Source organism: Lycorma delicatula, chromosome 1, assembly GCF_047948215.1.
Source record: "Lycorma delicatula isolate Av1 chromosome 1, ASM4794821v1, whole genome shotgun sequence".
Lineage (NCBI taxonomy): Eukaryota > Metazoa > Arthropoda > Insecta > Hemiptera > Fulgoridae > Lycorma > Lycorma delicatula.
The window spans coordinates 123,045,683-123,071,733 of record NC_134455.1 but is presented as its reverse complement, the minus strand read 5'-3'; the positions used below and the strand labels follow the sequence as shown (position 1 = coordinate 123,071,733).

General features: G+C 32.0%; 1 protein-coding gene across 1 annotated transcript in view; it reads left to right on the top strand.

Moving 5' to 3' along the window:
• LOC142321816 (uncharacterized) overlaps positions 1-26,051 on the top strand; it is a 283,628-nt gene that overhangs the window by 155,687 nt on the left and 101,890 nt on the right. Inside the window, exon 4 of the mRNA XM_075360230.1 lies at positions 19,654-19,787. Coding sequence (XP_075216345.1) covers positions 19,654-19,787 — 134 coding nt within the window. The remainder of the gene's footprint in view (positions 1-19,653; positions 19,788-26,051) is intronic.

Here is a 26,051-nt window from a genome sequence, read left to right as displayed (position 1 = left end):
TATTTTTGCATGATATAATGTAAGTTTTGTGAATGATGAATAAAACTCTAAAAATTTATTGAAAATACTTTTTGATATAGTGAAACAAAAATGTCAGAATAATCCATTTATTTGAACCAGCACATAGTATTTTATTATCGTAATTACATTATTTCATTTTGTTGTAAATTTTAATGTTTTTATTTTATAAATATCAGTGAAGAGATTTTGTCATAAAGTGGAGTATATAGCAGACAGAAGAAAAATATATGGAAGAAGAATCAGTTTGATGATATAAATGTATTAAATAGGAGTTCAGCGTTTTTAATTTTATGATTGAAGACTTTTATAGAGAGTAAAATGTTAAAATATTGACAAAAAAAGAAATAACTGAATATACAGAAATATTTTTTAAAATTACAAGGTTTTGGAAAAATAGGGAGGAATGTAAAATCATCACATAACTCAAGTGACTCTCGTAAAAAGAGAAAAATGTTATTTTTATTCAACTGTTATCAAGAGCGTTCAGACTGTTTTTAATGTACGGTTTTCCCTGTTTTTGTCCTGGAATCAGAATACTTTGATTTTATTACTCCGCTAAATTGATTGACTTACTTGCTTTGATCGTTGCTTTTACTACTGGTAGGATGCAACCAGCTCTCTATGCCACTTTAACTTTTGAACATAGTGTGTAAAACAAACTAAACCCTAATAATGAACTGGTATATAAATAAATATAAAATCTCTCAAACATAATTAAAAGTAAATTACAAATTTAAAAAATAATATACATGTTTATACACACAAATGTATACATATATATATATATATATATATATACGCGCGCGCGCACACACACACACACAAATTTCCCCGTGTTTAAAAAGTGTTATTATTTCAGGTTTGTATCACTGTACTATCAAATTACACCATGATACTAAAATTTATCTGGAATTTTATTTTTCTCATCGTCAGTAAAGTTGGTTACAGTTATAATTTATATCAATTAATTAAACATTTATAATTAAAATTACTAAAATTCAATGTCTAATTTTTAAATTTTTTAATAATTTATTTAAAATTATTAAAATATCTATCTATATACATATTAGAACATGTCCTAATTGAGTGATAATCTACGCCCAGCAAAAACTATTGAAAATAAATTGATGAAAATTTGGATGCACGTTCTTTAAATGGTGGAAGTGCAGAATAAAAAAGAATTTTTTTATATTCCAAATTTATGTAATTAAAATGGAATAACAATGAAATTTACCTTTTTTTTTAATTTCTCGGTATCAAATGACGATATAAACTTGATTTTTGCTTTGGGTAATCTTCATATGAATTTCTAAAAACTGATTTCTATATTTTTTAAATTTAACTTCTGCGAGCGAAACCTTGGTGGGAAATCTATAAACCAATTTATGGGTCCTCTACTGACCAAACTGTTGTTCTGAAGAAATTACAATAAACTAATTGTTTTTATAAATTTAACAGGTTTAAATTGAACATGTGCACTTAGTTTTATTTTAACTCTACTCGGATTAAAAGAAAAAAAAACACTTAACTTATGTGTATATTCAGACACACCGAGTTCATCAATATGTGAGCGCCATGCAGAATCCATGTAATTTTTAGCAAATAAATTTTTTAATAAGATATGTTGGGGAGGTAAGTCATATGGTTTAGTAAGTTGAAGTTAAAATGAATACAGCAAACAACGTTCAATTTCCTTTAGCGTATTATAAAAGTTGCCTATATACCTCTAATCTTAAAGGTATAATAATTTTTTCATTTCCTATGTAATTTGATGGAGAAAAAAAGTCTCCATAACATTTCTAAATCTTTAGAGATTGGGTATAATGTAATTACCAGCAAGCAACGATAATTGCAAGCAACTACATTCTTATCTCGCTTGTATTCATTAAACCCGAACTTGAGCTTGAATTTAACTCGATTTCAGCACATTATATTCAAAGCTCCAAAGAACAGCTTATTATATCTCGTTAGTCAATATCTATAACATAATTTATAACTAATAGATATAAAGAAGCAGAAATCATTTTTTGTCAAAGAAGAAAAACACCTCAATACGATCGCGTAATTTGACATGTATACACTGAGCCAGCGCTCAGTAACATTCAGTATTCTAATTTTAATTTTAATATATTTAATATCCTTCCATATTTCATCAGCCATGAGATAATAACTAAATGTCTTACACTATATACTACAATAGTCTGACTTGATATCGCCGATCCCAGGTAATCAGTCATTGCCACAATTTCTACATTTTCGCTGTTAAGAAGGTTGAATTATCGTTTAACTTGTTATCAAGGGAATCAAGTAATCAATCTATTATAGCAACTCAAAGAGGACATAGAAATGAATACCATCTTTAAGAATTGATAATTCACTATGCTGCTTAGTGACTAACCACTTGGTGAATGGCGCAGAATGAGAAATGTAACGAAATGAACACATCCGATGATTTCATCTGACCGGCCTAAGTACAACAAAAAAAAATACTCGGGTATTATACTGATTTTTCTTCTCCTTCTTCTACTCATTAGACCCACACATATTTATCGTAATCATACTGTGGTAGGTACCAGAGATATTTGGTTGAAGAGACTCAGGCTTATTAGTCTTTTCATCCTACTCTGCCAGAAAGGTTGACAGTATATCTGATGCAAAGTTCTGGTTGAAAACTTCCTATTTTTCCTTTCTTTTCTTCTCACAAATAATTTCATTATCTAAGTAACGAACACAAAGATAGTACTTCTTTCCTAACTGACTGAAGTAGAAAACATGATAAAGGATATGAAATATCCCGATTAGAATAAACTGTTTCAAGCAGGCACGACTTTGAAGATGGAGGAGAGACCTTATGACTGGATTAGTAGGTTTGTGATTTTTGTGTTTTAACTTCTTTGTAGAAAGTAAAGAAAGTATTGTGATAGTAAAAAATTTCGGTTTTCAGATTTCAACGGAAATATCCATTTTGATTATTCCTGAATACATTTTGAGTAGTTTTGGCGTGACATCTGTACGTTCTTATGTATGTACATAACTCGCATAACTCAACGATTAGCCGTAGGATGTTGAAAGTTTTGATTTAGGACTACTGTAACAGCTAGTTATGCACCTCCTCCCTTTTTGATTGCAATCGACTGAACCAAAAATGTCCTAAAAAAGACTAAAATCTAAAAAAAAATTAGAGTTTGAACTTTTTCTTAACTGTATTAATAAGCCTTCGTTGAGGGTTTTCAACGGTATATCATAAGTGATACATATCTTCATTGGTTCCACAGTTTGCCATATGAAATTTTAATTAATAAAATATTTGGATTTTAGAAGGGGAGGCAAATCGGTTCGAAAAAACTTCACTGCTCCGGTGTGTCTACTTGCGTACAATATGCACACTTTGGGGAGGCTCTTCTACCAAAACGATGCAGGTAAGCCAGGAAGTCCCTGTGGGCAGAGAGGAACTGGGTGAGATAGTAACCCATCTCTCCATGTCCTCTCTGAATTCACTGCCCAATCCTGGGGATTCATCTCTTCGTCCAGGGGCCCTTAGTGGTGCATCCCACCCGGTCTGCAATTCCTCCAGTAGCACTCTCCACGTCTCAGCCTTCATCATCCCCTTGTACCTTCTCGTTAGCAGTATTGCACTCAGACGAATCGCGTGACCCCGGAGATCTCTACCGCATCGCCCGAAATCGTAAGATACGCAGTGGCCATCTTGATTGCTCCCCTCCTCTGGAGTGAGGATAGCAGCCTTTCATTCCTCGGCCACTTCAGCGCCCCTGCCACCCACACTAGCACTGCATATAGTAGAGGTGAGGTGGCCACCGAGAGGATGAGCCGTCTCTTACCGGTCTGGGGTCCTTGCTTGTCACTCATGAGTCTTGTAAGAGCAACAAGAGTCCTTCCTGCTTTGCTAGCCGTGTTCTTAAGATGATGAGTAAAGAGACCTGACTTGACCAACTATACGCCGAGGTATTTAACATTCCTCGACGTGCGAACTCTTGTATCCTTGACGGATATTTTCCAACTCCCTGTGGATTCGTCTGCGGCCAACCATCGCTATCACAGTTGTTTTCTGGGGAGCCATTCTCAGTCGTCGCTTCTCCAGCCAGCCGCTTACCATGTCGATCGCCTCATTTGCTATACCTTCAATCACTTCCTCTGTCTGTCCGGCTACCAGGAGCGCTAGATCGTCAGCGTAGGCGAACGCCTGGCTGTCCCCTGGGAACTCCAATACCAGGAGGCCGTCGTATACAATGTTCCACAATTGTGGGCTAAGCACAGAACCCTGTGGCACACCCTCGTAAATTCCAAATTCTACCTGTGCCTCCTCTGTATCACCTCTTACCATTCGTTCGTGGAGGAAGTCATTGAGAACGGCGATAATGTACTCACTGAGTCTCTTAGCTCTCAGCGAATCCATTACCACCGCCCATAGATTGCTATTGAATGCATTTAGTATGTCAAGGAGGATGACCTGTAGTATCCTCCTTGCTCACCACGTACCTCTTGCTGTACTTCGTGCCCAGTCTACCACATAGTTGACTGCTACGATCGTCGAATTCCCTTTAATGAATCCGTATTGGCGCTGTGAAAAACCACCTTTAGCCAACAGTTCCGTTCTTATTCTCTCCAATATCAGCCGTTCATACAACCTTCCTACCGTGTCTAACCGGCAGAGAGAAAATACTATACTCTGCAATCTATACTATACTATATACAACTATACTATACTCTATAGTATACTATATACTATATACAATCAATACTATACTCTGCAATCTCATGGTGTGTAATTAGTGCCTAAGTTTATTAAAATTGTCATCCGGTTTGAATGTCGTGCGTCTGTTATAATTGTGCCCACACAGATTTATATCATATACTATGATAAATTTTATCCATTAATTTTTTAGAATTAACATTATTTTTACTCTACCCTCTAAAGGCGTTTGATTCTGTTAGTCACAGATATTACTTGTAAGAATACTTTTTATCTGATAAATTTTCTAAAGTTAGTTTCAATTTCATTTTTTTTATAAGAAGGCAAAGCGTTGATATTAAATCTATTCTATTCGTGTTTTAAACGATTAATAATACTTTGCTGCCTGGGAGATGTGAACATTGGTGTGCCATAGGATTATATTCTCATCAGTTTCTTTCTAGTATAAATAAATTACCTTAATGTTGTTGCGATAATTTTGTGTAAGCAGACGTAGATAATGTTACGAAATGAGAAAAAAGGTATCTGAGGTACTAGTTGCTCTTTCAAGCTGGTTCAAATGGTATCACAGTGGCATGAGTGATATTTAACTGACATTAAATTCTTCTAAATTTAATCAAGTATTGTTTTGTAAACTTTGTACACGAGGAAGTAATTGATTGGCTAAGTAATGAGGAACCAATTGATTACCCGACAACTTTTAATTAACGATGCTGCTTATTTTCTTGGCAAAATGATGGACAATGCTTTAAACTTGTCCCCTCCCCCAAATTAACACTTAATTGCATAATCACCACATTAACACATAAATAATCTAACTAAAAGTTAACTTTACCCGCATTTGCATTAAGCATCTTAAGATCGATATGAAAGCGTAAAACACTTTAATGTGTGTTACAGAGCTTATATTGAGAATCTGATTCGATATGGCGTTATAATGTAGATATCTTACTTTTGTTGAAGAAGTCATGTAAAATACAAAAATGTGCGCTAAAATAGTCTCTGACTCAAACAAAAACTCGTTACGACAGATCTATTTTTCATTGTGTAAAAAATTAACTGCCTCCATATGTACACAAATTCAGCAAGCAGTCTTGATAACGAGTTTAAATCTTCGCCAACTAAGAATAACATGTATTATTATATTATAACTGTCCTAACCTGCATAGAAATAATGTGGATTCACCTATTCATAGTAGCAATTTACTGAAAGGATCTTTACTGATTTAATTTAACAAACTTCCACTTTATATAAAGAATGCTGTTACAAATATTGCATACAATTTTTTATTAAAAAAATTTACTCCATCCTTCAATAATTGATGAATTTTCTGAAGGTCAATAGTTAACTGAATGCTATTTGAATCAGTAAATTCAAAATATATTTGATAACAAAATTATAGTATGAATTTTAATGCTTCTGTAAACATTTGTCATTTGTTATTATTTTTGTTAATTAAATTTTCGTATGAGTAATATTGATTTACCGCTACGGAATAATAAATGAAAGATAATTTATATGTATCATGACATCAAAACTGCAAAACCGTTCTGTAATGCAAATGAATGTGTCAATAAATAATAATAATATTTATTTTGTCGATCTCCTAGTGGAGTAGCGAATCTTTGTCTTTCATTCTGAATCATATTTTTATACGCTACAAAATTCATCTTTCATAAAGTGACTGTAACTGTGAAGACTGTTGATATTTTAAGAATAAACAAATTATTATGTACGGATGATTATGAATAAATGTAAATATACGTATTAAATGTATGGTTAATCTTCATATAAATAAATAATGTTAATCGGCTTGATAAATATTATGTGGTCAGCCTGACAAATGAGTTAATAGACTGAATGCTTGTTACTTCAGGTCTTCTTTTGACAAACTGAACGGTTATGTTTTCTAGGGTTAGTTTATGAATAGGCTTCATTCGGTGGTCCCGGGTTCGAATCCCGGTTAGGCATGGGATTTTCACACACACCGTACAAATCATTCATCTTCATCCACTGAAGAATGCCTAACGGTGGATCCGGAAGTTTAAAAAAAAAAACGTTTGTGAGTAAACTACCTGCCTTTTTTTTCCTATTTAGCCTCCGGTAACTACCGTTTAGATAATACTTCAGAGGATGAATAAGGATGATGTGTATGAGTGTGAATGAAGTGTAGTCTTGTACATTCTCAGTTCGACCATACCTGAGGTGTGTGGTTAATTGAAACCCAACCACCAAGGAACACCGGTATCCACGATCTAGTATTCAAATCCGTGTAAAATAGCTGGTTTTACTAGGACTTGAACGCTGGAACTCTCGACTTCCAAATCAGCTGATTTGGGAAGACGTGTTCACCACTAGACCAACTCGGTGGCTTAAAGTACCTGCCTGAATAATGTTAAGACTTCGTATGTTGCAACGATCTAATTTACCTTTGGTTACGTGTATGACGTTGCATAAAATTTGGAGGCCGCATAACTTGACCGACCATCCGATGGCTAGACCGTGTTTCCTGGTTCCGTTAAACGCTAAATATTTTAAAATGGAGAATTTCCCTATATGAATGTATTATGACAGGTGAAGAAAGTTGGATGTGCTATTATGACGTCGCAACCAAGGCTCACAAAAAAGTGTGGATGTTCGTAGATGAAGAAACCCTCGAGGCTGTTTGAAAATCTAGACCGGTGAAGAAGAATTTATTGATCGTATTTTTTAATATAAGAGGAGTTACAGAGTTGTATTGGAAACTCAGAAGAGAGTTACAGAGAAGATATATTCAGCGATACCTGCCGAAAGTTGTCAAAGCTATCAAGAAACTGCACCCAACTCAAGGATAGATACCTGGTTTATTCGCCATGATAATGCTCAAGTGCTTTGTTCCAGATCACCGCTATAAAGTATGCTTCGAATATTTGATAGCACTGGAATAAATCTGTTTGAGCCCCCTTCCTACAATTCTTATGTGCCTCATATGACTACGTCCTGTTGCCCCAGGTAAAGAACAGAGGAAATTTACGTGCGATTATAAGCTCCTAAGGAGTTGGGAAGATTAGTGGGTCCATATATCCGAGAAGGCATGACAGTGTTTCTTTGAAAACTGGTTTCGAAGGATGGAAAACTGTATAATGTGTCTTGGAAACTATTTGGAAGAATTTTTAAAAATAAAATTGTATTGCAAAACTTTCGTTGTGCCCTTTGGAAATGAGATTTAATGAGTTTCAAAGGAAAGTACTGAAGGAAGAAGGTTAATCCTATGAATTTTGTAGAAACTGAAATCAGTTTAGTAAAGAAAAGAAATTTCGAGATGACCAGTATTTCCGATTTTTAAATAACTGAATAAGTGGTGCCTTGATATAAAATGACGGCATCATAACGCAACTCTCCTAGATTACTATTTCGTCTACAAATGCGGTCAACGAAATAGTCTTGCAATAAAAATACATTTAGTTTGTAGTATTTTACATTGTACTCAAGTAAACTTTCTTATATTAGAGGGTTTAATTGCCTAGCTTTTGATATTTCTGTTGTGAAAGTTTGAATACTTGTACAAGGAATAAATAAAAAGTAAAATTTCAGGCTTTCCAAGTAAAATATTACAATAAAAAAAATATATATATATATTGGCTTTAAAAAAAAAATGAATACTAAAAATTAATGTATTTACAACAAAATGAAGACTGTTAATTTGTACGAGGACTTAATCTTATGAATTTAATTTTTTGAAAGTGGCCCATATGATTCCCTTTTATATTGCCTACAAAATAATGTGAAATATTACTCTTATTCAAATGACGTATTGGACTTAAAACTTTTACGTAAATGAGTTTCATTTATTTGTTATTTTTGTGAAATAAAATCTAATATTGATTTTTCATATTTGGTACGAATTTTTAGTATTTTTTTTTTCATTTTTATTCAAATTTAAAGATAATTATATTTAATTTTAATTATTTTTCTAATCAGCTTGGAAATAGTAGCATTTTGGGTTACGGTAAAAAGTCCAGTAGACAGAGAGTAATTCTAGTAAATGACACATTTATCAATTACTCCAACGTATTCACGTTTGATGATTGATTAAGATCATTTGATATGCAAATTAATTAATACACCTTCTACCGGAAAATTGAACCTTGTCAATTACTTTAGTAATACAAATGAGAATTAAAGTGATAGAATTAAAGAACGTAAAGTGAATAAAATTGGAAATAAAAATTTTTCAAAATAAAAAATTATTATTAATTTTTTTTTGAATTTGTAAAAATTTTCATGAATTGTAAAATTCATGAGAAGGAAAAATGTTGAAGTAACAAAAACTATAAAAATTTGAAATAGTTTACTATTAGGCTAAATCTTTATAAGATCTCAATAATATTTTCATACAGAATGAATAGGAAGCATGATTAGATTGGTTATTGTAAAATGAGAGCTTGCAAATGCAACTAATAATGCTTACACCATCCAAATCTAATTGACAATGAATAGATAAAATTGAGATAAATGAGAATTAAGAAAAGGGATATTACATTATTTATCTCAGTATTTATGTGAAATTAAATTGTTATATTTATACAGGTATACATATTTATCATTTATTGATCAAGCTGCCTTTTCCTACACCCCGTAGGGAAATTCCGTTGAATATTTCCAAGGTTATAAAGTAAATATATACAAATAAAGTTTATGCTGTGTGAATTCAAAACCTTTGTACATTGGAAGCTTCCAACCTGTTAAGGAATATTTAAGTTTTTTTATTACTTTCGGTTTAACCTAAAATGTTTTTCGTAAGGCTACTTTGGCAAGTTTGAATATATTAATTATTTATTTGTTTACGTAAATTTTTTTGTACAGATTTTGTGGTAGTTGTATCTGAATTGCGAAATTATTTAATTGAACTATTCTTACAGTATTAGCGTATTTAAAATGCAATCCTAAATTTTTTAGAGAAGTTTTAAAAACTGCTTAGTTATTCTCTGACATGTTTAATTTCCAGAATAATCATTGCTTGACGATTTGCATTAATTTTAGAAGTAGTCACTAAGATCTTAATGCTGATTTAATGTTACTGAATTTTTTGTTCACAAAGAATATTTCCCTTTTAAAATTCTCATGAAAGGTTAAAAAAACATTTACATAAAAAATAACTCCTTTGTATCAAATACTGCGCATTTTTATTGTACATTCAAAAATATTTAATATTATGAGTACAACCCACCGGGTTGGTATAATGGTAAACGCGTCTTTCCGGATCAGTAGATTTTGAAGTCAAGAGTTCCAGCGTACAAGTCCTACTAAAAACAATTACTTTTATACGGATCTGAATGCTAGATCGTCGATATCGGTGTTCTTTGGTGGTTGGGTTTCAATTAACCACATATCTCAGGAATGGTCGAACTGAGACTGTACAAGACTACACTTCATTTACACTCGTCCAATTATCTTAATTCATTCTCTGAAGTAAAACGTGAACGGTAATTCACGTTTCGGAACCCGAAGCTAAACAGGAAAAAAAAAATATTATGAGTACAATGTAAAACTGGTGATAATATGTTTTATTGATTAGGTGTGAAAATCAATGTGTAATTAACTTTTACTAAGTCATTTAAGAATTTTTGGTTATAATAATTTTTGGAGTGCGATAAAGCTTTGCAATTTAGAAATTATTTCAGTTTTCAATATTGAGAATAAAAAGATAAACCATCTCTTTATTTATTTCTTCTGTTGCTAATTACAGGTTAACATCCAATTACGAAAAACCGACTATCTTTATTTTGTGATGCAGAAACTTTTGGAATGAATATAAATAAATAAATATATCCGAATTGACTTTAGTCTGAAACCGGTAATTAAGCCTAAAGCACTATTACCATCACTGTATTAATAGTCAGTACATATGGTATATATGACGCGGACGCTACCTTCTCGCTCCAGCTCACAGGGCTTCAATTACCCTGGCCGGCGGGCTCAACAGCAAGAGCCGGCCCAGCGTGGGAACGCTCGGGGAGAACCACCTCGGCCGCGCCGGCGAAGGACGACCGACGCCGACCCGACACTGCGGGGCTCTGAGGGCCACCACTGCCACGCTGAAATGGGGATCTAACTGCTGCTAAGGGGAAGTCCGGTCTGATTTCAATGGACGAGCCGCAACTCCTCGACTTCGCCGGAGACCAGCTCCCGGACCCAACAGATCTTCTCAGAGTTAACGCAAATACGGCCCTTTTCAGGGCCATCACAAGGTTATGAATTACAAAGAGCCGTCTAACCCCATCGACGACGATAATAGCCATTCTCAGGGCTACTACGTACCGTCGTGCAATCGAAGCAATTCGGCGAAATTATATATATTGAATACAGTACTGTATGAGTGGCTAGCCACATAATAAAAAAATTTTAATTTTTTAATTTTATATTTTCAATATTTTGACTACATAGTTCTATATGTTGTAATTTTAATGTTTGAATTTAATATGTGATTTGATAAAAAAAAGAAAAGTTTAACTGATAATGAGGGAAAAACCACGAAAGCGCTATTGAAAAATAACAAGCATAAGGTAGGAAGCATTATTAAATTTCTTATTCTTGGTCGTAAACGGTTTTTATACTGTTGTCTTTGTTCTTTCTTATATATATATACTGGCATCCTCGGTGCGGCTTCGTCAGCGCTATATGGTTGCTTGGATTTCCCGTCACGGTCAGGGGATGTTTAGCAGGTCAGGGCTTGCTTTGCTCTCCCTTCCAGTTTAATGGGGAGGTTCCGACCCCTCGACCAAGCTGTGTTCATTTAACGCATGCTTGTGGGAATAATAATGATGAATAAAAACTAAAGCCTGTTCAGTATATAAAAACTACCATTTTATTGTAATTTATTCAGAGCAACAGTTTGGTCAGTACAGGACCCTCAAATTGGCTTTTACACTTCCCATCCCGCGATTGGAAGTGTAAAATTTGTTCGCGAAATACACAATCAGAATTACAAACAAAAATTACCATCATAAGGTTAACAAATTTTATAGACTGATTCAATAGGAGCAGCATAAAACAGAAAAAGTATAACAAAATGTTTTACTTACCCCTTAAAATATTTCAATTGAAAAATCCGGAAATTAGTTTTTTAGATATTTATCTGAAGAGTATTTATTTGCAAACCAAAATTTATTAAATATCTCGCTTAGTATAGACGGACATTAGGAAAATCTGCAATGATTGTTCGAAGATTCCTTACCTTTCTTCACCCCTTTTAAGGTTGAATATAAAAAATTTAAAAGTTGGTTTTTAGATTTTTACATGAAGATTACACAAACCAAAAATCAAGTTGATATTTTAATTTGTGACCGAAAATTAAAAAAAATAAGAAATTTCATTGTTATACCATTAAATAGAAGGATATACACATGGAAAAAGCCAGGTGATGCAAAACCAAGTGCATGGTATCAGATAGATTATATCATGGTTAAGCAAAGATTTAGAAATCAACTCGTGGACTGCAAAGTTTACCCTGAAGCAGTAATTTAAAAAGCATCCTGCTTTACCCTGCTTACCTGAAGCAGGGTATGCTTACCCTGAAGCATAATTTAGTGATTATGAAATGTAGACTGGGATTTAAAAACCTGAAGAAAAGGTGTCAGATGAATCGGTAGAGTTTAGAAAAGCTTGAGAAAGAGGAGATAAAAAAGATTTTTGAGGAGGACATCGCAAGAGGTCTGAGTAAAAAAAGATAAGGTAGAAACTGTAGAAGAAGAATGGGAGAATATTAAAAAGGAAATTCTTAAATTAGCAGAAGCGGACTTAGGTGGAACAAAAAAAACGGGTAGAAAACCTTAGAAATCAAAGGATATGTTGCAGCTGATGGATGAACGTAGAAAATATAAGAATGCTAGTGATGACGAAAGTAAAAGGAACTATAGACAATAAAGAAATACTATAAACAGGAGGTACAAACTATCGAAAGAAGTGGATTAAAGAAAAGTGTTCAGAAGTGGAAAGAGAAATCATTGGTAAAATACAGGAAAGCTGGAGCGTACCGGAAAGTTAAGGAAAATTTTATGGTAGATAAATTAAAATCTAATAATGTGTTAAACAATGATGATACACCGATTTATAATAGGAAAGGAAAGGTAGGTAGGTGGGCGGAATATATTGAAGAGTTACACGGAGGAAATGAATTAGAAACTGGTGTTAAAGAGGAAGAAGAGGCGATCGAAGTGGATGAGAAGGGACAATACAATAATGAGATTTGAATTTAAGAGAGCATTAAAAGATTTGAATGGCAGAAAGACACTTGGAATAGACGGGACGCGATATCTGCAGATTCCTACGCAGTGCAGGTGAGGAAACGATAGATAGATTATACGAATTGGTGTGTAATATTTTCGAGAAAGGGGAAGGAAAATAGATGGAGCATACAGGTAAGTTAAGAAACATTTTGGGGTACATAAATTAAAATCTAATAACTTGTTAAACAAAGATGATATAGCGATTTAGAGTACGAAAGGAAAAGTCGATAGGTGTGTGAAATATATTGTAATATTACAATATATTAAATATATTGTATTATTATAAGAATAATACGGAGGAAATTAATTATAAAATGGTATTTTAGAAGAAGAAGAGGATGTCGAAGAGGGTGTAAAGGGAGAATTAATACTGAGATCTGAATTTATGAGAGCATTAAAAGATTTGGATGGCAGAACGGCTCCTGAAATAGACGGATTACCTGTAGAATTACTGCTCAGTGCAGATGAGGAAGCGATAGATAGATTATACAAACTGGTGTGTAATATTTTTGAGAAAGGGGAATTTCCGTCAGACTTAAAAAAAAAGGGTTATAGTCATGATACCAAAAAAAAGCAGGAGCTGATAAATGTGAAGAATACAGAACAATCAGCTTAAATAGTTATGCAAAAAAAAACTTAACTAGAATTCTCTCCAGTAGAATTGAGAGAAGAATGGAAGAGTGTTAGGAGAAGACCAATTTGGTTTCAGGAAAAGTATAGGGACAACGGAAGCAATTTTAGTCCTCAGATTAATTGTAGAAGGAAGATTAAAAAACACATTCGATAACGTAGACTGGAATAAATGTTCAGCATTTTTAAAAAAAAAATTAAGGTTTAAGTTCAGAGATAGAAGAACATGATAACATTTACAGGAACCAAACAGCAAAAGTAACAATTGAAAAACATAAGAAAGAAGCGCAAAATGAAAAAGGGAGTCCCCATTTTATTTCAAGGATATTCACTACCACCGTTACTTTTTAATCTTTACATATAACTAGCAGTAATGATGTTAAGTTAACAATTTAGATCCAGAGTAATAGTACAAGGTGAAAAGATAAAGATGCTACGATTTGCTGATGATATAGTAATTCCAGCTGAGAGTAACCAAGATTTATAAGAAACAATGAAAGTCATGGATGAAGTCCTAAGCAAGAACTTCCAACGAAAGTAAACAAGAACAAAATGAAAGTAATGAAATGTAGTTGAAAGAATGAAGATGAACCACTGATTGTATAGGAAGGGAAAAGATTATCGAGGTAGGAGAATTTTTTAATTTGGGAAGTAGAATTACTAAAGATGGACGAAGATAGAGCGATGTAAAATGCCGAATAGCACAGGCGAAACGAGCCTTCATTCAGAAATATAGTTTGTTTACGTCAAAAATTAATTTAAACGTCAGGAAAACATTTTTGAAAGTATATGTTTGGAGCGTAGTTTAATGTGGAAGTGAAACTTGGTCGATTGGAGTTCCTGAGAAGAAAAGATTAGAAGCTTTTTAAACGTGGTGCTACAGGAGTATGTTAAAAATCAGTTGGGTGGATAAAGTGACAAGTATTACTGCAAACTGATGAAGAAAGAACCATTTGGAAAAAATATAGTTAAAAGAAAAAACAGACTTGTAGGCCACATATTAGGGCATCATGGAATAGTTACTTTAATATTGGAGGGACAGTTAAAAAAAAAATAAATAAAAATTGTTTAATCAGAAATATGGTTTTTAGTTTTTCATTAAATCTGATAAAACGGTAAAAATTCTCCATTATCATTTTAATATTCCATGCTGGATTTTTCGCATTAAATTAATTAATTAATTTTGAATCATTTGTAGCGTCCCTGTTGTGGTTTCGCTCGCGCTGTATAACGGTTTACTAGCGTTTCCCGTCGTGGTCAGGGGGTATTTAGCCGGTCATGGTTCGCTTCACTCGCCCTTCTCTTCTATCCAGAGAGATCTGTCTCTTTGAAACCACTGTGCTCATTAAATTAATACTTGTGAGTATAATAATAATTAATATAAATTAAAGTCTGTTCAAATTATAAAAAAATATCTGTGGATTGTAATTTCTTCTGAGCATCAAATTCGTCAATGCAGGACCCGAAACTTTGAAAGCTGTTTCTGGTTTTCAAAACAGTTGACTTCCATCTTAAAAATATTAGTTATAATTGGTTAGCCGTACGAAGTAGGGGTAAAAATGTGTTTTGCCCGGGATCTTAGCGTTACTGACAAACACCACAAGGAAGTGACCGTACTTCGTTTCTCATTCTTAAAAAAAATTTAATTACATTCACTTTATATTTTTAGTCAAGTAACTGGAGACAGGAGAAGCCAGTCGTGTCGCACATACTATAACAGTAACTGTTTTGGTTGAACCGACTCGCCGTAAACTATCACACCCCTTAAAAACTAGAAATTCATAAAATCCGAAAATAGTTTTTTAGATATTTATCTGAAGAGTATTTCAAGCCACAATCTAGCGAATATTTCGTTTAATATAGTTGTAAATGGGGAAAATTTACAATCATTGTTTAAATTTGTTTACCTTTCTTCACTCCATTCAAGTTCGAATTTCGAAAATTATAGAAACTGTTTTTGATATTTACATCAAGATTACACACACCATAATTCAAGTTGATATCTTCATTTCTTACCGGAAAATTAAAAAAAGAATTACATTTCATTGCTACTTTATTTTAACCCTTTAAATTCGGAATTTCAAAAACTCCTACTTAATGTACAGTTACGTCGTAAGAAGAACATGTATAAAAGTTTTAATGAATTTTTTTTGTAGTTTTTTACTGGGCGTTGATGAATCAGTTAGGACATTTGCTTTATAGATACAGATATATATGTATGTTTATTTTGAGAGATGGATATGTAACAATAAAAAATGTTAATGGAAGTTGAACCCAGAGGATCAAATCATAGAATCATAGAATGAACGCTATTCTACGATGAAGATTGACAGTTTTCTTGGGAATGCCTATTAAAAATTTTAGATTCCAAACAGGGAAAAATATTTTAGCCAAAGATTACTTTGAGTCTTTTGTTACTATAAGCTTAAAAGGTGGAACGTATTTTCTTTTACAATGTTACCTATTACAAAATAAATAAATCATATATTAAATGTTATTAAAATGTGAAACAGTATTAATTTAAAATAAATATTAGGTTTGTGGACAACTATTTAAATTATGAATTATACTTGAAAATTACTTCTGGGTTATTAAAAGCAAAGATTTTTATTATCAAATATTTATACAGTTAACCTTTAGAAATAATTTTATAACAATATTAAAAAGTATTATTAAATATCGAGATTCAACTCTTCAAGTTGTATGTTCTCTTTTCTAACCTAAAGAATAGAATGTAAACAGTTTTATTGCGATTATTTTTTTGTTTTCATTTAAACATAACTGAAATGAGATAAAGATTAACTTAAATGTTGGTCTTAATTTTCCTAAATAACGGAAAAATTTATAGATTTTTTTTGTCGATTTTATTTATCATTTAAACTTGCAAAATGTGCTTTGGGATAACGGAACAAATTGTAGTTGTGTAAAATATCCGGAGTATGAAGAAAATTATTGACTTTCCTAAAGAAATATGTAAAATCTTCCTTTCTACTAGAGAAATCAGCAATAAGAAATAAAATTATAATTATTTTTGCTCGTAATGAAAATATTTACGATTTCTTTTGCTTGAAATAATAAATAAAATTAGTGAAATTCAGTCAGAGTTAAAAATATCCAGTAATGCTTAATCTTTCCCGGATTTACTATTCCCATTTTTATTATTCGTACTCATAGTTCCTATTCCATAGTAATAATAATAATAATAATAATAATAATAATAATAATAATAATAATAATAATAATAATAATAATAATAATAATAATAATAATAATAATAATAATAATAAATAAAATAAAAATATCTAAAATATTTGTAATTAAAAAAATACATTTTGTATAGGTGGATACTGTATAATTATTTAATTACAAAATAATTAATGATTATATAATATACTAGTATATTATACATATACATAATGATATTAATCTATTACTATTTAATTAGAATATTTTTGATACTAATTCTGATGCCGACAGATAAATTAAAGTAAATGTTTACCGAAACATTTACTGATAAATTTCCTGAATTTATCATCTCAGATAATAAAGATAAATGTTTAAAACAAAGTGCACCAAGTAAAGGACTTTTAAATGGTAATCGCAAAAAAGAAAGTTAAAAAGATGTGATATTTTTTGGGCAGTAGACTACATGTTATACTAGGTCACATATTGCAGAATTAAATTTAAATATAATCATTGAACATTTATTGATCAGTTTACATGAACAAGTATCATAGCATTAAATAGACCTAAAAAACAGTGTACTTTTATACAAGATTGTTTGCAAATTCATTAGTAATAGTATAACAACTTAAGGCACGATTAATATTTATTATAAGATTTGGTGTTTTGCGGATACATCGGGAAATAATTCTAACACCAAACTCATTACCGTTAAACCTGAAACGCTAAACCTGAAACGAACGAATTTTATTTTAATTTAGTAATGGAGAGTATGCATTTACTAATTAAATTTTTAACTCAATAACTAAATGATTTTCTTTTTCATTAAATTATTATAATTTGCAGATTTACCCTATCTTCCAACTAATAATTTTTGCGAGATTAGTAATAATACTGTTAATGATACAGAAGAATAAGTTTATTTTACGATTTTATCTGATCATATTTATTGTTTTTGACCTGCAATTTTACTTATAAAGAATTTTTTAATAAAATACAGAGATATATAAAACCTGTGATAGATTTTAAAATTAATCCATTTTATATTAAATTATATATATAAAAAAATAATTTTCTCATCAAACAAATTATTTTCTTTAAATTCAAAAGTGTATTAAAAAAAAATTATTGACATTTTAAAATCATGACTCTTAGTATTACGTAGTGATTCACTAATTGATTGCAACTAATTTCATAATAACTTGAAAATATATTTTTATTCGTACAGTTTCCTATCGAACGACTTTTATGTCTTAATATTATATGAATAATAATTTTTCTGAAATATAAACAAATCTTTGTGACGTCCGTGGCAAGAAGAGATAATACTTGTAAAAATAAAATTTTATCCGACTCAATTTATCTAAGGAATTTCTAATGATTGATTCTATTTTCAAATAATTAAAATCTTTCTTTAAATTATTATCTAACAAATGAAATATTGTTTTTCAGTTATACTTGATGTTAATAATTTAGACGTCATGAAGTTTATATTTAAAATTTTGTACAGTTCTTTCGTGGTATCCGCTATGGAGAGTATGCATTTACTAATTAAATTTGTTAGATCTTTTCATTTACGATGAATTTCCTCAGTTCAATGAAAATGTGAAAAAATCTGTCAATTAATTGGATGCCACATTACTGGACATATATGTCGGTAACTCAAACGATTTAGTAAGATTATATACTAATATTTTCAATGAACTGCTGCAAAAGCTTGTTTTTTAGAGTAATAAGTCATTAGACAAGTTGTAAGTTAGCTTATGTTTCGGATAGTTAAACGAACATTTTCTAGTACGTTAAAACTGTAAATCTGACTAAAGACTGGCCAGATTCAAATCCCAGGCCATCCAAATGGAAGAGAAAAGAAATACGCACTCCATTACGGATTTCGGACGAGATCATCATCATATTTCGTATTTAGTGAAACAATTTCATTTCTTTTCTTTTTTTTTTGTAAGTAGATAAAAGAACATTTCTTTCTGGAATTACCGAATTAGTGAAAAGTTTTGTTTCAAATATTCCTATTATCAACCCACCGGGTTGGTCTAGTGGTAAACGTGTCTTTGTAAATCAGCTGATTTCGAAGACGAGAGTTCCAACGTTCAAAACCTAGTAAAGGCTGTACTTTTATAGGGATTTGAATACTAGATCGTAATTACCGGTGTTTTTTGGTGGTTGGGTTTCAATTAACCACACATCTCAGAAATTATCGACCTGAGACTTACAAGACTACATTTCACTTACACTCATACATATCATCCTCATTCCTCCTCTGAAGTAATACTTGACGGTAATTCCCGGAAAAATAGGAAAAAGGAAGTGTTGATATTATCACTGTTTTTATTACTTTTTTAGCGAAATTTCTACATTTTCCATTTTGTCCTTAGTTATGCACTTTTTTCCTACTGTAATAATCCTAATACTTTTTGAACATTTAACGTATACACCAAAATAAATCTAATAAAGAATAAATATGTTTGATTCCGATATCTTTTCAGTCTCTGAATTTACACCTTTGACCATCCAAATTGAAAGGCTTAATTACAAAACCAACATTAACTTATCTAATAAATTAAACTGATCTTAGAAATTTATTCAAGAAAACAGTTAATTTTTGTTTCATAAAACGATGGATCTTAAATTAACTATTAATCACACTTAGATTAATAATCTTGTATACCATTATATATGTGTTTGTTCACACGTACGTGTGTTTATGAACTCTCGCGGGCTTGTGTAATGCTTTTTGTGTCAAAAAAAAAAAATTATGAGTGGTTTTTATTCTTCATTTAAGTAAGTCTAAATAAAGTTCCTTTCATTTTACTTTTTATTTGCAGGGGAATTGAACGGTGAGCCTATACTGCATATGGAAAAAGGTCGTTACGCGGTTGGTGACGTCATTAGAGGAAATTGTTCTTCTCCCGCATCACTACCTCCTGCAAACATAACATGGTTCGTCAACGGTCATAAAGTAAGAAAAATAATCGTCTATTACATAAAATTTAAGATATAAATGTTTCATATTTTAAAAAATCTTTTGTCCTGAACATTAAACAGTATATGTACATTCATTTTTCCGTAATCTTTGATACTGTTCAGATAGATAGTTATCTCTAAAAAAGAAACAATTATAAAAAAAATGTTCAGTCTAAGGTCAATACTAAATATTTTGGTAAAACAAAAAATTAAATAAAAGAGGGAAAACAACTTGGTAAATAATAAATAGGTTTTATTAAAGAAAAAAAAAATAAAATAAAAGCATCTTTCCACAAAAAGAATTATTACTTTATGACAAGATGTCATAAATGATGTTCAGGTAAATATTTGAAAGATTTGAAGACAGTAAGAAATTATTTTAATGTGTAAGTTATTTGACAAAGTAAATTGATTCAAATAAATTATATGAATAATAAAATTTATTTCTCACATCAATTTTTTCTCTGTATCTACACATGATATAACAATTTATTCTTTTGTTAATTATTTATATTTTTTTACGAAACCCTTTATTTCTCCGAAAATTATGTCCTTTTTTTGTAAGAACTCTCAGATATCTTATATACATACGACAGTTGCATTCACCTGCTACCACAATCTCATTTAACTCATGAAAGGAAAGGCTAAGAAATATTTTTCTGAAAAAAAGCCGCAGCCCTTTCAGTAGTTGTTAAGGATGACAACCGATTTATTTTTTTATGGCTTAAACAAAAAAACAAGACACTCAAATATTAAAATTTATTAGTGTTTAAGAACTCCTTGGCAGTTCTTACAACAGGAATTAAATAATGTGGTAATCTGGAAAGAATAGCATTATCATGCAAAAGGGAATTATAGGATTATAATAAATATAAAAGAACAGAAGCAGAGAAGTAGAAGTAATTAATGAAAGAAACTTAACATTTTCCCTTATAAAAAAAACTTTCACTGTACAATATAATAAAAAAAAATAAGTAGAGAATTACTTCTTTCCCAATTTTTTTCAAAACTGAAGCCATCTGCAATATTATATACGTCTTCTTTTTCATAAAAAAAATTATTAAATAAAGTGTTATTAAAATTAAAAGAATAAAATCTGATAAAAGAAAGAAAAATTTCTATCAGTTTGTCACCTTAGGAATAAAAGTTACTAAGTAGGATTATTTATGGAAAACTCAATCGAGAGGAGAAATATTTATTACATTAAACTTATCTCGTTCAGAAGAAATACTGGTAAAAAGGAAATGATTAGAATTTAAGGGAAAAAATGGGATTGAAGTGCTGAAGTGAAAAACTGGACGAACAGTCATATGCGTATATGACATTATTTTTTAAGCGAAAACTTCAAATGAAATGAATACAAGTTAACAAAAATATGCATTTTTAACTTGAAGGTCAATTCAATTTGAAAATAAAAAGAATAAAATAAAAACTAATAACATGAGTAACGAAAGAAAAGGGTGATTTTTAATCTACCGACAGAATAAATAAATAAAAGTACATTCAAAAACAAAAATTGCATAAACAAGGAAAAATTCTATTTAGAAAAGAAGTCTCTGGATATTAAAGATAATCGGAAGACTGATATCTAAAAGAATATTTAAAAGGAATGTAACTAAAATGTAGTGGGATAAAAATGATAGAAATACTAAATGACGCTTATTAGCAGCTCGTAAAAATATTCAGTTTGAAAGAAATAATATGTAAATAAAATTAAAAGTAAAACAAAATAAGGAAAATATTGCGGAATTTTATTTATAATAAACATTTTAGAAGGATAGGAGATAACATAAATTAAATTTTGATATTAATTTGAAAAATTTACAACGGACAAACAAAAGAAGAAAGCTTCAAGGATATTGACACGGGGAAGAGCTTCATGCAGAAAAGTACTGTAATCTCAAATAAAGATCTAGGATTTACACAAAGAAATTCTTAATAGTACGAAGTGCAGCTCTTCATTTAAGGAAAAGTTAATAAGCATAAGATAATAATAGTAAAACAGGAAAGGAAAAAATCATTTTGAAATTTTGGTTATAATTAAAATAAAAAAAAATATTTTGAATGTTTCACTGGTGTAAGATTTGTATAATAATTATCATTAATTTACATAACTGGGCGATAATCACCTTGAAATACAGTTTGAATTGAATTAAAAATTGACTACAAACTGAAGACCTCTGACCTCTCTTTTGAGCTTACAGAGATTCGTAGGCCTGTCATTAATGTAACTCAAGAAACTTATATTTTTAACAACCATCAAGGAATTAATCATTTTAAAGGATTTATACTCTAAATAGAAGACTTTTCCCTAAGATTATTATACCATTTTTAACAGGACCATAATACGATATATTTGTACTGGAATGTCTTGCAGAGTAGGGTACTTTCATGAAAAGAGAAGAATGAGAGCCATATCCAATCGAAATCTTATTAGAATATTCAATCATTCAAAAATTCTATACCATTATAAGTACAAGAGTTAAGGAGTGAACAGAAATTATTCGTGTTATGGAAAAGGTTCATATTTAAAACTGAGGTATACTAGGAGGTAGAAATAAGTGCGGATCTACATAGCTAAAAAAAATTACTACTTTATTGTGTGTTTGACAGTTATGTCCGCAGTCTTAGACCTGCCACATTGGATCAACTTTCTTTTTAAATGAGAGTTACCCACCTCCCGCCTGCGGAAAGGCTGCAGAGCCTCGCGATGGAAGCATGTCAGCTGGAATGGGATACCACGACTAAGGGAAAATCCCTGTACAAGTTTATACGGGATCTGAGGGGATGGTATGCCTCGAGTTCATTTTTAAGGGTAACGGGTACCCTTAAAAATTTTAAAAATCTAAAAATCTACAGCTGTGTACTACGCTAATCTTAAGTAATATCTGTTTAGAGTTGGTTTTGAGATATGGTAATATACGGTCGTATCTCCTCTGGTCCAACTTACGCTGCCGTTTCTTTTGTTTTTCTTTATATGTTTTACTTCGTTAGTGTTTGTTGCTATTTTAGTTATTGTGTTTCGTTTCGTTTTATTTAGTTGTAGTTTACGTGTATATTACGTTTAGGCTAGTTTGCGTTTAGCATTATTTCTCGTTTGCCCCGATCTTTGACTTGAATTTATGATCAGTTACACTTCCCTGGGCCAGACATATAATGAACTAAACTTCAGCCCAGCGGAGTGTCCTTCAAACTCAATGAGCCTCTAATTCGGCTCGCCGGTTGGATCCTTTGTGATCAACGCCCGCCTGAAATCGTCGGGGAGGGGTTAACCAGACCCGACTATGTCGTTCCTGCTCCTTCCCCCAAGTTGTGTTAAATGTTTAACAGTTAGTGTTTAATTTAGATTTAATCAACATAAGTTTTGTGGTTTATTAATTTTAGTTGGATTGTTTTTCGTTTTCTGTGATTTTTTTTCATAGTAGTCTACGGTCATTAAGAACTATTTATCTCGTTGCTAGGTGCTGTTTACTATTTACATAGCTGTTATGGTTTGTTAACATTTTGAGTTTAGAAAAAATTTTTTATACGTAGGTATAAAAATCTTTGATTATTGCGCTAGCTTGTGTTTAATTTACGTCTAACTTACATTAATTCATGTTTATTTTGCGTTTTGTTTCGTTGTTAATGTTTAATTTACGTTTAGATCAAGGTTTCCGCCTTAGCCTAACATTGCTAAGGTGGTTGCTACGGTAGGTTTATTTTTTAGTAGCCAAGGGCTGAAAAGCTAAGCTGAGATACTTCAGTGACGGTAGAGAACGTCACCACAGTGTAGGCGGGGAGAGGTGGTTGGCGAGTCCACATCCTGATGAAAGATGTGGGTGCTCTTACTACCCAAGAAGAGTGTGAAGAATTTACGTCGAGTAACGGAGGAGCGGTGACGCTCGATAACTTTTCCATGCGGCTAGCCTATGGAGCGACGCAAGTGGTAACGATGGCTATGCCCCCATCCTTGCCGACAAGTTGTTGGCTGATGGTCGGGTGCGCGTAGGGTAGTGAGGCGGTCACTGGAGGATTGCTGCTGGTTTCCTGGACACCGAACTGAGTATTGTAGTGGTCCAGACGGAATCACCAGTATTTCAACTGTGGATAGGCCGGCAACGTAACGAAGGACTGTCGGCGGGAGGTCAGATTTTCTTCCTGTAACACACATGGATACACTCCTGGGATCCCTGGATGCAAAACCTCGCATGCGGAATGAGGATCGGCGGCTACCGCACTGGGAAACAAGGTGGTACAAACCTGGGACAGCCCCGTCCCGGATGGGTGGGATGCGCAAGCGTCACACCATCGATGATAGGGTGGGGACTGCTTGCGGTACCACTAGGGAGAAGACAAGACCGTAGTTGCGCTGCGGGATGCCGCAGGGAGTTTCTTCTCATTTGAGGCGAGGCACTGAAAGATCATAGTCCCGGTGGGGAACTCCTTGGAGTTCCCCGCTTGAGGCTAGGCACTGTGAGACCGCATTCGCGGTGAGGGGACTCTTCTGGGGTCTTCTTATTAGAGGCATGGCACTAACGTCCAAGTCCCGGTTGTCTGGGAACGGCACCTTGGGAACGGCATAGCCGGGTCCAAGGTTGCTACCCAGATTGTTTGAGGCGATACTACCTCCCGGTGCTGTGTTTATGCTTAAATGCGGATCCAGCTCTGGGAGGCGGCGCCAAAGAAAGTAGAAAAAAAAACGTAATATCTGTTTATAACCTGGATCATGTTAGACGGTATACGTGAATTAAACATCTATTCAAGTCGTCAATGTTTACAGATATTATTTTGTATACATTATGTTTCCGTTCTACGTCGAGCGGTCCGGTGCTGCGATCTAGTGGGTGCTAGCGCTCACCGGTGAGTTAAGCGGTACAATCATTTTACGTCAGAACCCGCGCAATGTGATCGTGTTTTCATTTTAGTCCAAAGGGACTCATAGTTTCTTGATAATGTTCAAGTTCAATTATGACTGAAGTTTCATACATTCTTAAGTTTAATGTAAGTATCGTAATTCAATCAAAATGTCAAGGGTGACAAGAAATTAAGTATAACGATTCAAGAAGAACGTAGCGTTGCTGCATTTCATCATGTACCATCTCATCAAAAATACAGTCTACACTAGCTCTAAAATTCTACCAATGTTTTAAATAATCCCAAAAATAATGTGGAGGAAGAGATCTGGAGATCTGGCAGGCCAGGACTTTCTTTGAAAGTAAAACGTAATAAAAAAATATTATTACCGCCATTTTAATTTCATCTATTACTACCGATTTTTCCATTTTTTGAAAATTTCATTGCTAATAACTCAAAAAGAAAGGTATTAATAAAAAAATGGTTTCGCCATTGTATTTCTCGTAAAATTTTATATTAAAAAAAAAGTGGATATGTTATAACATATCCACCTTTCTATTTAAAAAAAAAATAAAGCAATATGGCCGATAAAAGACTGTGGAAAAAAATTTGAAAAACATAATTTAGTAATTTTTATATCTACATCGATCCGCATTTGTTTCTACTTACCCTATTATCCCTCATTTTTGAGATCTGAGCCGTACCCATATTTTGATATCACTCTGTATATTAGTTCTTTAAAAAAAATAAAATACTTTTATTAAATTTCTTCAAATTTTTTTCTAAAATATCACACATGAATTGATCCAATCTGATACTACCGTGTTTACAATATTGTTGATGTTTAAGTTTCTGTAATCTTCCGATCTTGTACCATTGTGGTCTAAATAAAAATTCGAACTGAACATTTAGTTTTATATACATTTTATTCTAGTCTTATTTTAATTTTTCATACCTTAGTATATATCAATTTTCTGAGATTGTAGCGAACACTTCTTTTTGGTTCCTGTAATAGAACAGTCCCAATCATTGTAGTCTTTAGTGTTTATTATTATCAAGGGATATAAGGAGGAGTTGCGGGAATCCAGCACAAAAAAAGAAAAATATCATATTCCGATTATCATTTCCCAGAAGCATAATATAAGCAAATGATAACATCCTTTAAAATTAGAAAAATGTTTATCATACGTATATAAAAAACAAATACAGGTTTAATTGAGTTTATTATGATTTACTGGAATTTCCTTCAATCAATTTTATACGTAGTTGATTCATTAATTCTTAATAACAAAGTTTATCAAAATTTGTTTATTTTTTAATATTTTATATTAATTTCAGATCACTTCAATTTAATTTTATACGTGTTTTTTAATTTAAAGCTCTTCAATAAATATTCATATGAATATCAGTATTTATCCTATTT